Source organism: Neospora caninum, chromosome X (assembly GCF_000208865.1).
Source record: "Neospora caninum Liverpool complete genome, chromosome X".
Lineage (NCBI taxonomy): Eukaryota > Apicomplexa > Conoidasida > Eucoccidiorida > Sarcocystidae > Neospora > Neospora caninum.
Window position 1 is genome coordinate 4,507,177 of NC_018396.1, and position 10,837 is coordinate 4,518,013.

A 10,837-nucleotide genomic window follows, 5' to 3' on the forward strand; every position below is an offset into this window, starting at 1 on the left:
TTGCATGCAGACGCACATCGGGATAGCACATCAGTGAAGCGCTTCGGTGCTCGAGAGGGATCTCTGGCCCTTCCCGAACTTTGTGAGGCCGAGGTACGCCTCTTCCTTCATCGATAGAGGCAGCTATAGCATGGACATTTGTCTCCCCACACGCATAAACATTTCCTGTACGAATGCAGCCAGCGAGGTAGGCTGCTCCCTCTATGCATGATATATATATGCACAGACATATATCTATCGATATATATATATATATATGTCTCTTTGTTGAGTTGTGGAGGTTGATAAAGAGAGACTAGGTGTCGGCTCTGGCGCTTCACGCGAGAGTGAGAAGGTCCGAAGATGGCAACTTCAAGCGATTGGCCTGCAGCCAGCGTCAAGGTTTGATGACTCACAACTGATGGATTTTCCTGCGTTGTCGTTTTCGTTCCCCCGTGGGCGGCAGAGCGACAAAACCGAAACACCTGTCATTTTCCACTGGAAACGAAGTGGAAAGCTTAAGTATTTTCAGACGTCTCGTCTCGGTCTGAGCCACTTTGCTCTGAGGGACTCGTGTCGTCTCCGACACCGATCTCTTTTCCCTCTTTCGATTGGTCGTCTTCGCTCTCGACGTACACAAGCGGTGCGTCCAGTACCGCGAACTTCCCACATTCTTTCCCTTCACAGATTCGGGGTAGGCACTGAGTGGTGTCGAAACCCTCCCAGAAAAAAGAGATTGAGGATTCCCGTTCACCGCTTTCAGAAGAAATCGCCGCGTCGTTGACGGCACCCGAGGCCAACTCACTCCGCTTGTCTGTCGCGCTTGGCGACCGGGCAATAGGCGACAAAGCACGCCCTGTAGGGGGTACGATTGCAAAGAGCTGATTGTTTTGCTGCGCAGAAGGTGCGAGTGGCATTGCAACACTCTTTTGAGAAAGGAAATCTTGGAAGGCAGGTTCGACGCGCGCGTCGCCGTCTCGCTCCGGACTCTTGGGCGGGACGTGCTCCGGAGTTTGTGAGATGAAGGACGCGAGGTGTACAGGCAGGTCGGACGACTCTTGTGAAGAAAGAAGACTCAAGAGGGGAGCAAAAGGGTGATTCTTCAGTGACGGGCGAGGCCAGCACTTCTGTGAACCGCTGTCGGCAGAGGCGTTTCGCGCCATCTCGTGTGCGGCTATCGCCGAGACGAGGATCGACAGACGGACAGAGAGCGGCAAGTGCGCCGCCAGGCAGGCAGGTGTCTGAGAGGCAGTCACCCCAGGCAACACACGCACACACGCAAAGAGAGAGAGGAAAAATACGAAGGGAGGAAGGCAGCGAGGCTCCGCGAGCCAAGGAAACGAAGCAGTTGACTGAATTTCTCATTTACGCAGATTTACGATCCAAGTCGAGGAGTCAAGCAGCCTAGGGAAAAGTTCCGCGGGTCCAACTCACGTATATGCATATCGCCGTGTGTAGATGTTCATTCGGTTCAACAAGACAACGCCGCCTTTTGCCCCGTCTCCTATACAACCACGAGCTGGCTAAAGCTTTTTCGGCAGCGTGTGAGGATACTCAGGTGCGAACGACGCGTTGTGCGTCTACTCTGATGAAGCACACTGTCGCAGGCTTGAGAGCTTGGCCTCGTCACTTCACTCCGCGACAGCGTCACCTATTCCTCTCCTCGGCTCACATCGTTTCTTCCGCGCAGCTGTTCTCTCACGTTTCTCTTTTTCCTTTGCCGTCGCTTTTTCCGCACCAGATTTTTCCAGAATCTCCGTTACCTTGAACTCGACGATTTTGAGGAGCACCACCATCACCTCGATGGCAGTCACCTCCCGGTAGGCGAGATCCATCCAGGACGAGGATCGTTTCCCGAGGATTTTCCGGAGCTGTTTGCGGTAGCTCTTTTCGATCGCTGCTGTGGCAAACGGCCGTGGCCAGTTTTGCTTTCCTAACGCCTGAGTTTTCAGTGGACGCTCGTTGCTTCTGAAATCCGACACCTCGCGACGGGTTTCCTCTGTCCCCGTCAGAGGGGCGCCACTCTGTCCCTCCAGAGTTGTGCCCCGGATCGCATTTGCGTTCTTCGGTTCGGATTTCCCACTCGCGAAGTCTTTAGAACAGCCGCTGTACGGATCCGCGCCGACGCTGTGGCCGAGACTCTCTGGTTTATCGCATCCCCGCCGTGATGAAGGGGACGAGTCATGGGCGTTCTCCTCCAGGATGACGCTGGGAACGTTCGTGATTGTGACGCGAGGACCCGTCCGTCTTCTGCCTGAGTTCTCAAGTCGCGATTTCCCCTCGTGTTTTTCTTCCCTTCTGCTGCCTTGCGGAGACGAAGGACTGAACGCCTCAGAGCCGAGAGGTCGGCGGCCACCTGCGGGGCGGGCAGAGGCGGATTTCCCGTCTTTGCCGCCGCGTTTTGGATCTGAGGTAACCGGTTTCAGCTTCGGACCTAGAGGCGCATGCGTGGGGGGAGACTCCGCGAGAGGCGCAACTTGAGGCTCTTCGAAATCATGATTTCCTTGCCGAGGATAGAAGCCACCTGGCCGTGGAGAGACGAGAGGACGCGACGCGGGCGTAGCATCGTTCGAAACGGCGTCTAACGCCGAGGGCGACTTCGTCGCTTTCTGGAGTCGCCGCTTCTTCTTTTCTTCCCGAAGCTCATGAAAAGCTGCAAGAGCTTCCTCTTGGTCTTGGAACTCCGGCAGGAAATGGAACAGAAAGTACAGAACCTCGAGAGGAGTCACGGCCAGAGAAGTGCCCTTGAACGCATCGCCCAAGAGCGACCTAAGGGAGACTGGAGAAACAGCGGACGATAGGGCGCAAGAACAACAGTCACACAGAAAACGCGAATCACTGGAATACATACAAAACGCTGAAACACCGCCAAAAATGCAATACTTGTTAATGTTTGCGCTTTTTGGATGTGGAAGTCCCGTCTAGGAAAGACACACGCATTTGTGCGTCGGCCTGAGCATGTGAGCCTGTAGTTATATATATATATATATATATATATATATATATATATAGAACGGTCTCCTTCCAAACCGAAGACGAGCTATGTCGTGGTCCTCTTCTTTCAGCTTGCTTCACCTGGCTCCACACACGTCTCGAAGCGCCTGTGCGTGCGCTTCTTTGTTCTTCCTCTCTTGTCCCATTGTATGGCTACCAGTGAGGACTGCCCCAAAACGACTACGAGCGTGCATGTGGCCGCAGCCCCCTCACTTGGATTTCGTCTTTCTTCTTCGCATGTCTCCTTTGGCTCTGTGCCGGGAGTTCCTGACGTCTGGTGGTTCGTAAGGCCTTCTGTCTCCTTTGGAGGCGCGACCGGCTCGGGGTCCGGAGCCGCCGGGGCCGGTCGCGCGGCTTGGTTTTTCTGGACGAGAGACAGCAGAGCCGCAACGGTTGATGGAAAAAAAGCGGAGACGAAGTCCGCCTCTTCTGTCTTTCAAAATGCGTGCCTGTATACAGCCTTTCTGTTTTTTGCGGAACTTATCTCCTAATCCGACTGGCACGCATAGGCGGAACGAGATATGCAAACGCGTTCAGACGTGCAGAAGATTCGATCCTCAAGCAGAGACAGTCCTTGTCGTCTGATCGGCGGACCCCCTGACGCATACACCCGCGCCGGCTTTTCTCTCGGCGTAGGAAGTAGAGGTGGGCAAGACATGTTTTGCTTTCTTCCTCGGATAGGCGCGCACATGCATGTGTGCCGGCTCCTTTTCGCCGTCTTTCTCAGATTTGAGGAGAAGCGTTCACCATCGTCGACACGGGACAAAAAAGATACGTTTGCGTGCCCGGATCTTCTTTTGCGTAGCACTCCAGAACGTCATAGTCGCTGCAGCGCGTTTTCTCCTGGATTCCCCCCTTCACCGCCTCACCGCCTTTGCGTCTGAAGGTCCAGGGGCTGCACTAAGCCGTCGTCGGGATTTCTCAGAGGTTCGGCAGCCGGCCGCAAGTGTCTCCGCGTTTGCGCCTCGCACCGGTCGCCCTGACGGTGGCGACGGAGCCCCAGACGCGGGCCCCAGGTCGGTGGGTTGAGCACCTTGCTGTTCCGTCGTGTGGGGCGGCTGTTCTAGCAGAAGAAAAAACGAAACAGATCCAGCATACACATGGAGCATAGACCTGCCTGGCTTACACGGGACACATTCAACGCGCTTCTGGAACGCTGTTCAGCAACCTTGTGGGGGCGGCAAAGCTGAGAGATGTGCAACTTGAAATCGTACAGCATTCCGCACGCTTTCAGACAAGAGACCAGTCGAGATTTGCGCGATTCTCGTTTTGAGGAGGTACCTCAGCTACGGCTTCCAGCGCACGAAAACCATGATTTAGTCGTGTTTGTCAGAGAAAAAAGAGACAGAGATACGCCTCAGAGAGGCGCCGTGAACGTTTAGGGCGAGGGGGTTCGTGTTATGTGTGGAGTTCTGCGCGGAGCGCCTACCTTCTTCTGGTGCAGCAGGAGAGGGATCTAAAGACAACAGCTGTCTTGCTGCTTCTTTCTCTTCGGACGATACTAAGAGCCCCCAGCGCTGCAAAACGGATAGAGATAAATACGCCCTTGCGTGTGGACCACCATTTCGACTCTCTCTGTTCTGTGGAAGAAACCGGTAGCAACGGATTCCTACAGACGAACGAGTTCCTCTCGCCCCCGGGTTCCTTCACAAACTACAATAGCCGCCGAAGGGAGAGTCAGTTACAGGAAAGGGAACCTCTATCTCTTGCCACAGCGCAGTGTATTCCCTGTTTCGCGCGTCCGGGAAGGTCCGGAACTGGCGCGTGATCCCGAAGAAGAGGAAACGGAGGAATCCGGGGAACGAATGCGCAGCATAGAGACGCAAAACAGAACAAGAGAAAGGAGGGGCGACACGGCGAAGCCTGGCCGATCCAGTCCACGTCCCGGCTTACCCGCAACATCGAAAGCAAGTCTTGGAGGTAGACCGATCCTGTCATACGAGGACCTCTCGCCAGCGTTGCGTGTGGAATTACATCGCTTGTTTCACTCGTTAAGACGGACGAATGCGAAGGCCCGGCCTTGTCGAAACCTTCGAAGTCAAACAAGCAGAAGACGGCCGAAAAAGCCCAGTTTCACGGAAACACAGCGTCGCGTCAGCTCGCAACCTATGTTACCCGATAGGACGCGGCGCTCGCTGCCGGCGCAGCGGTCTCCAAAGCTACCGGCGAAGGCAACCAGGGAACGACATGCAGCAGCAGATACATAGGCACCTATCCACACATCTAGGCGTGCCTTTGTTGGGTGTTTCTCTGAAACAAGACCGTGGACAAGGCATATGAGAAGTGGATTTCCCTCGCTGTTGAGGGACAGGCGAGACATGAGTCTAACCTTCCCCTTTCAGCTTTTCGCTGGAGTTGCCTGGCCGCTCCGGTTCACATGTGCAGGCCGGTCGAGCGTCGATCGGCACGAGGGCGAAGTTACGAGCGAGGAATGGCCGCAACGGTGCAAAGGCTTGAAGGACATCGGGGTCCGTGAAAGGTTTGAAGGCGTCTAGAGAGGGCGACTTAAACGTGTGTGGAGATGCCATTTTTCGGCTGAGGCTGCTCCGCCTGCTGGCGAGGCTGCTGCTTCGCTTTCGACCGCTGCGACTGCACACGCTGCTGTTTCTCCGCATTGCAGGACTACAGAGACTTCCTTTTCTGCTCCCTCCCCCCACGTTGCTGGAGCACGTTTCATAGAATTGCAGCAGAGAGACAGTAAAGCTGGAGAGCGCGAGGTCTAGAGACTTTTTCGGTGCCGGAAAACAGCCCGAGGGGGTCAGCGCCGCAGCGTTGTCGTTCACTGCTTCTTCGTGAAGAAGCTGGTCTTGGGCAAGAAGAACGAGACTCCGCAGAAAGGAAGAGAGGAGCAAAGGCCTTCGTTCCACAACCTCGAATTCCGGCGTCCCGAGCGCGTGCGCAAGTGTGAGTGTGGATTGCTCTCTCAAAGACAACGAGCCTGCATCTGGCTGCGAAAGCGAGGCAGCCGTGTCGGAACCGAAGCCAGAGAGAAACCCATCACTTTTCCTGGTTCCAACACTCCCCTTGTTGAGAGCAAAACAACGGTTTCCGGCCCCTCCGCCGCTGCTGTCGCCGATCGTTTCTCCAAGATCTTTTCGACACTGTTTTGCTCCAGAGTCGTCGACCCCCTCCGTCTCAGTCCCGTTCCCCGCGCACGCTAAAAGGCCCGAGGCTGCCTCTGAAGAGACACTCCTGTTTGCAGCGTCCGTGGAAAGCGTAAGAGTCCGTGCGTCGCCCGAAGACTCAGCTGCCGGGGAGGGATCAAAATCCAGAGAGGGGATGTTCCTTTTTGCGAAATTCAAACAGTCCGACGGAGTAGGTGCGAACTGCGTCGCCACCTCGAGAGCCTGAGGCAGCGGAGGAGAGCGGGACAGAGAGAGGACGAACCAGGAGGACGACTGAGGGTCAGGGGACCAGCAGAGCGTGAAGGCATGAAGGCGACTGGAAGAGCGGCGCTGCTACACAGGTTGTGGCGCACGGAAAACGGTCTTTCGATGCGTAGAGATCGGCGCATTTGCTAGAAGGCAACGAAGTTTATCGGCGTAGGCGTTCTAGGGCGTCACACTCCGAAACACGGAGGCAAAACTGAATGGTTTTTGTGCGGTTCAGCAACCCGGTGCCGTTTTCTTCTTTGTGCAGACGTATGGACGGAAAAGATGCATTGCTGGTAGAAAAGGAGCGCGAGGACGATTATGGCGTCTACGCCGGGTTTTCAGTTGCAACCTCTGTACTCCAAATGATTACAGGTACCCTCTCTGCGCTTTCCTACAGACGCGAGCGTGGATCGCTTGCGACTCTCTCTCGATCTTTGTTCCACCTTTTGAACCCGATCGGCGCAATGGAGCAGACACAATCACCTCCTTCCTTCCGAGCACCGAGACACACACATCCCTTCTACTGTTTGCCACAGACGCATCCGGTTCCCTTCGTACCCTGAGAACCCGGCTCAGGGGTCTATCTGCTCCGAGAAGCCGTGCATCCGCCGCGAGAATCCTGGCAGAAAAGAAGGGAGGACACACAAAGGGGAAAATGGCCGAAAGCGCACGAGACCAGAAAGAGACCCAGAAAAACCAGTCATCAGGTCCGAAAAAAAGAACGCGTCCAGCGTCTCTGGAGCAAAGGACTGTTTCCAGTGTCCAGACAGCGTCCGAATTGGCCGCTCGTTAACCTGGATCGGCGCTTCTCCTTTTCCTCGGTTTTGAACAGTGGAACCGACTGGAACAATACACCAAAGAGAACCATGCGCAAAGCCGGCCTTGCGGAAAAAATGAACATATGCACAGGTACACGATATACGCACATACTCAAATCCTTTTTCCATTAAGGCATCCACATATCTATCGATGTATCTTTTATATACATACATTAGTTGTCATCCGTGAAGTAGGGCGCGCAACGTTTACCCACACGAAATGTTCCTTTCCTCTACGGGCAAGTGTTCTTCGTCCGTGACGGCGGAAAGGACCTCACCAGAATTGAAGGAAAGACATAGATAGAGGATCCTGTCCCGGAAAGCGTGCAATTCTGCGATAAAGCGCGTAAGCGCGCCGAAGCGTCTTGAGGTTTCTGGAAAAGGCAAACGCAAAACGAAGTTTCGATCAATCTGGACGCCGTTGAGCTTCTGTCCACAATCACGTGTGTATATATATATATATATATATATATATGTAAGTAGACATATATATGTAAGTATATATATATATATATATATATATATATGCAAGTAGATACCTACGTCCGTGAAGGTTATGAAAAAGATGGAGCCTCTGAGGGAGTGTAATTTGAGAGCGTGAGAGGCGAATTGCAATCGCAAGAGATGGCGCCAGGGTGGGAGGCGCCGCTGGTTTCTTCTAACCGCAGAGACAACCGCATGCACACCTAAGCAGTTTTGAGTGCATGTTTCGCGTGTATTTTCTAGCGCCACAGCGCACACACTTTCCATGCACGTTGCAGCTCCTCTCTCCTCTCCGTTGTTCGTTTCAAGACGGTTGCATCTCGCAATTTGTTCGTCTGCAACCTACCGCAGAATCCACTTGTACGTTCCACAGAGCGATCGCTCCGCCTCTTCCTGTGAACTGAGCGAGTTCACCATCTTAAGCTCGGCGTCCCAGCTGGTCCCTCGTTTGGCGCCGCGTTCCCTGGTTCCGCTGCAGTCGCAGGCAGACTCATTCGTTGCCTCCGGACACCGTGGAGAATTCTCTATGCTCCTTGCGTTTTTTGTCGAAGAAGGGCGAGGCTGACGCTCGGGGGTTCGACACAACTCAAGGAGGAAAATGTCGTCGAGGGAGACGAGCATTCTCGCCGAACTCGTGGCAACGGTGGAAAAAAGATTCCTCTGCGCGGTTCCCGACGGGAAAGAAGGGGAGAGACACGACGTTCCAAACGAACTCGGGAGGGGGAAAAACGGCTTTCTGGACACACTGGAAGAAGACAAAGACAGCGACTTGAGGCTGCCCTCTTGAGCAGTGAACCGCTGACTGACGCTGACGATCCGATCGTTCTCAAAGAGAGCTGGGGGCAAACAAAAAATACAGGAGAAGAAGAGAAACGCACAGGCTCGACGTGGAAGGCCTCACCTGTGAAGGAACCGTGGCGATCCCCACAGCCTCATCAATCGCAGCCCAAAAAGATACACATGGATACAGAGAGAAGTGTCTATGATATAGATAGAGTGTGGATGTGCGGATCTGCAGTTGCGTGTATCACCACAGTTTGTGTGGCGTTCTTCTCTCATGTCTCCTCCTCTCACGTCTGGCCTTCGCGCGAAAGCCGCTCTGTGCGGACAGAAGGGCGGTGTCGAGATGAGGGGCGCAAGAGCGACGGGGGGAAGGGGAAAGTGCGGAGCGGCTCTGTGAAATGTGTCGACCGACACCAGGTTGGTTTCTGTTTCTTCGCCCCTCGACGGTTTACCATTACATCCACCCACGCACCTGGGCATGTGGGGAAAGAAGATATCTCCAACAAAGGAAAGGCCAGAGCAGTGGCGAAACTTTGGTATACGCTTTTTGGGCCCCATACGCTTGCCTTCAGCGTTGTTCGAGCCGAGATCTGTCTCCTGTCGTTCAGCCACGCACAACACCTTCTTTCCTCGCCACTCCCCTCACCTTCATGCACGCAGCCTGCTTCGTTGACGTAGTGGGCTCGGCCGTGCTTTTTGTTGTTACGCCAGCAGCCTTCGTATCGACTCCCGTTCGCGTACCAGAAAAGACCAAATCCTTCTCTGACGCCGTTCTTAGGATAGTCGCAGAAGCCGAAAAAAAGCGAGGAAAGAACGCGGGAAGAAGGAAAGCAACATGAAAGCAATGAGCAGAGAAAGGCGAGAGAGGAAAGGGGAAAGAACGGCAAGCCGATTTCACTGGATAGGCGAAGTCTCCAGGACGCTCGCGGCTGTGCAAAAAACAGCGTACATCTGCTCGGACTCCTTAGAGTGGATCGAGAGCGAAGATGAACGAAGGGGGGGGAGGAAGAGGAAGAAAAAGCGAGGACGAGATGGAAGGCTCCAGTTACGGCGGGGACAGGCGTATGCAAGAAACAAAGCGGTTCGGCAACCTAGAGAGAGTCGATTCGTGAAATGGTTTCGCGTGGAAAGTCGGCGAGGCCCCGGCGGGTTGTGTGAATGCGTATGCAACATTCCGAAACCCCTGTTTTCTCGGGTTTTCTCTGCATTCACCCCTGTCTCGGAAAAGGGTCGAAACAAGAAAACTTTGCCTTGCCCACGACAGGGAATGCAACGAAAAGGACCAACTGCCGTGCTCACCTTGAACTGCCCCTCATAGCGATTCAGTCGCAACTGACTCTCGGCCACGTCCTCGTCTACGGGAACACGCGACAGGAAGAAGCTCAGAGATCGGAGGGGCATCGCAAACCGGAGGGTTTTCGTTATTGGGAGCAACGGCGAGAGACGAAAGAGAAACCACGTTCGTTCTTCGCTTTCTGGGACGTGAGAAACGTCGAATGGCCACGCGTGTCAATCAGACACATCTGTAAGCTCGTAGGATCCTATTGGGAGGTGATGAGGCGAACCTCGCGACGCCAGAATGGAACATTTAATGCGTCTCTAGCGTAGATGTCCTCTTCGTGTCCTGCTTTACTTCTTCGCTGCAACGGTGTCTGCGTAACCCTTCGGTGCATTCGCGTCTTTTCCTGCGAAGGTCGTACCGCTCTCTGCACTGCTCTCTGCGGAGTTTCCTTGTGTCCACGCCTGAACGCCCCAGCCATGAGGAAGGCCTTCGTTCCACTCGCCTGGAAATATCCGCAAAAAACGTATCCACTCTCGGCACTGCTCTCCACCGCGACAGGGTGTGGAATTCCAAGAGACGCAGGAGACAGAAGCCTATCTTTCCAAGCCTCTCTATTTATATAGACATAGATCTCGGCAGTACAGACGCATGCGCCTACACACATCCTTGTCTACCTGTACTTATCCAGCAGAGCATGCGCCCGTAACTGGAGAGCTGTACAGTGGGAGAAAGCGCCGTTCTGTTTCTCGCGGTCGCTGTGAGGATGAAAGCAGACGGATGCATGCAAGGCCCCCGCCCAAAGTGGATTACGCCACATGTGTGTTATTCAGAGCGTTCGTCCAGACTCCCCACCGACAGCCCGGACCTCTGGTGCTCCTTTATGCGTTTATTTTTTTGTATCAGCAGTCCGGCGTCAATGCTTAGAAAGGAAGCCCAGAATCAGTCCGACAGAACGAAAGGCAGTGAAGGAGCGTTTAAAGGTGCCCGGCTCGAGTGCAGCACTTCTGGAACGAGGCGACTTCTGCGGGCTCTCGCGAAACTCACCGGCATACTGAGTGTTCAGATTGGTCCATTCCATGTGACCTGTGCCATGCCTCACGCCCGCCTTCCACTGACCCTCGTAG

At 54.4% G+C, this 10,837-nt stretch overlaps 1 protein-coding gene across 1 annotated transcript in view; it reads right to left on the reverse strand.

Moving 5' to 3' along the window:
• Positions 1 to 497: 497 nt before the first annotated feature.
• The window catches only part of NCLIV_049930 (conserved hypothetical protein), a gene marked incomplete at both ends in the record, with an annotated part of 13,509 nt that continues 3,169 nt past the window's right edge, over positions 498 to 10,837 (reverse strand). The window contains 12 exons of the mRNA XM_003884545.1: positions 498 to 1,220; positions 1,743 to 2,758; positions 3,187 to 3,337; positions 3,843 to 4,036; positions 5,303 to 6,320; positions 6,906 to 6,966; positions 7,444 to 7,539; positions 7,995 to 8,484; positions 9,078 to 9,204; positions 9,731 to 9,786; positions 10,132 to 10,215; positions 10,758 to 10,837. The exon at positions 10,758 to 10,837 is cut by the window's right edge and continues 58 nt beyond it. Of these exons, the coding sequence (XP_003884594.1) occupies positions 498 to 1,220; positions 1,743 to 2,758; positions 3,187 to 3,337; positions 3,843 to 4,036; positions 5,303 to 6,320; positions 6,906 to 6,966; positions 7,444 to 7,539; positions 7,995 to 8,484; positions 9,078 to 9,204; positions 9,731 to 9,786; positions 10,132 to 10,215; positions 10,758 to 10,837 (4,096 nt within the window). The remainder of the gene's footprint in view (positions 1,221 to 1,742; positions 2,759 to 3,186; positions 3,338 to 3,842; positions 4,037 to 5,302; positions 6,321 to 6,905; positions 6,967 to 7,443; positions 7,540 to 7,994; positions 8,485 to 9,077; positions 9,205 to 9,730; positions 9,787 to 10,131; positions 10,216 to 10,757) is intronic.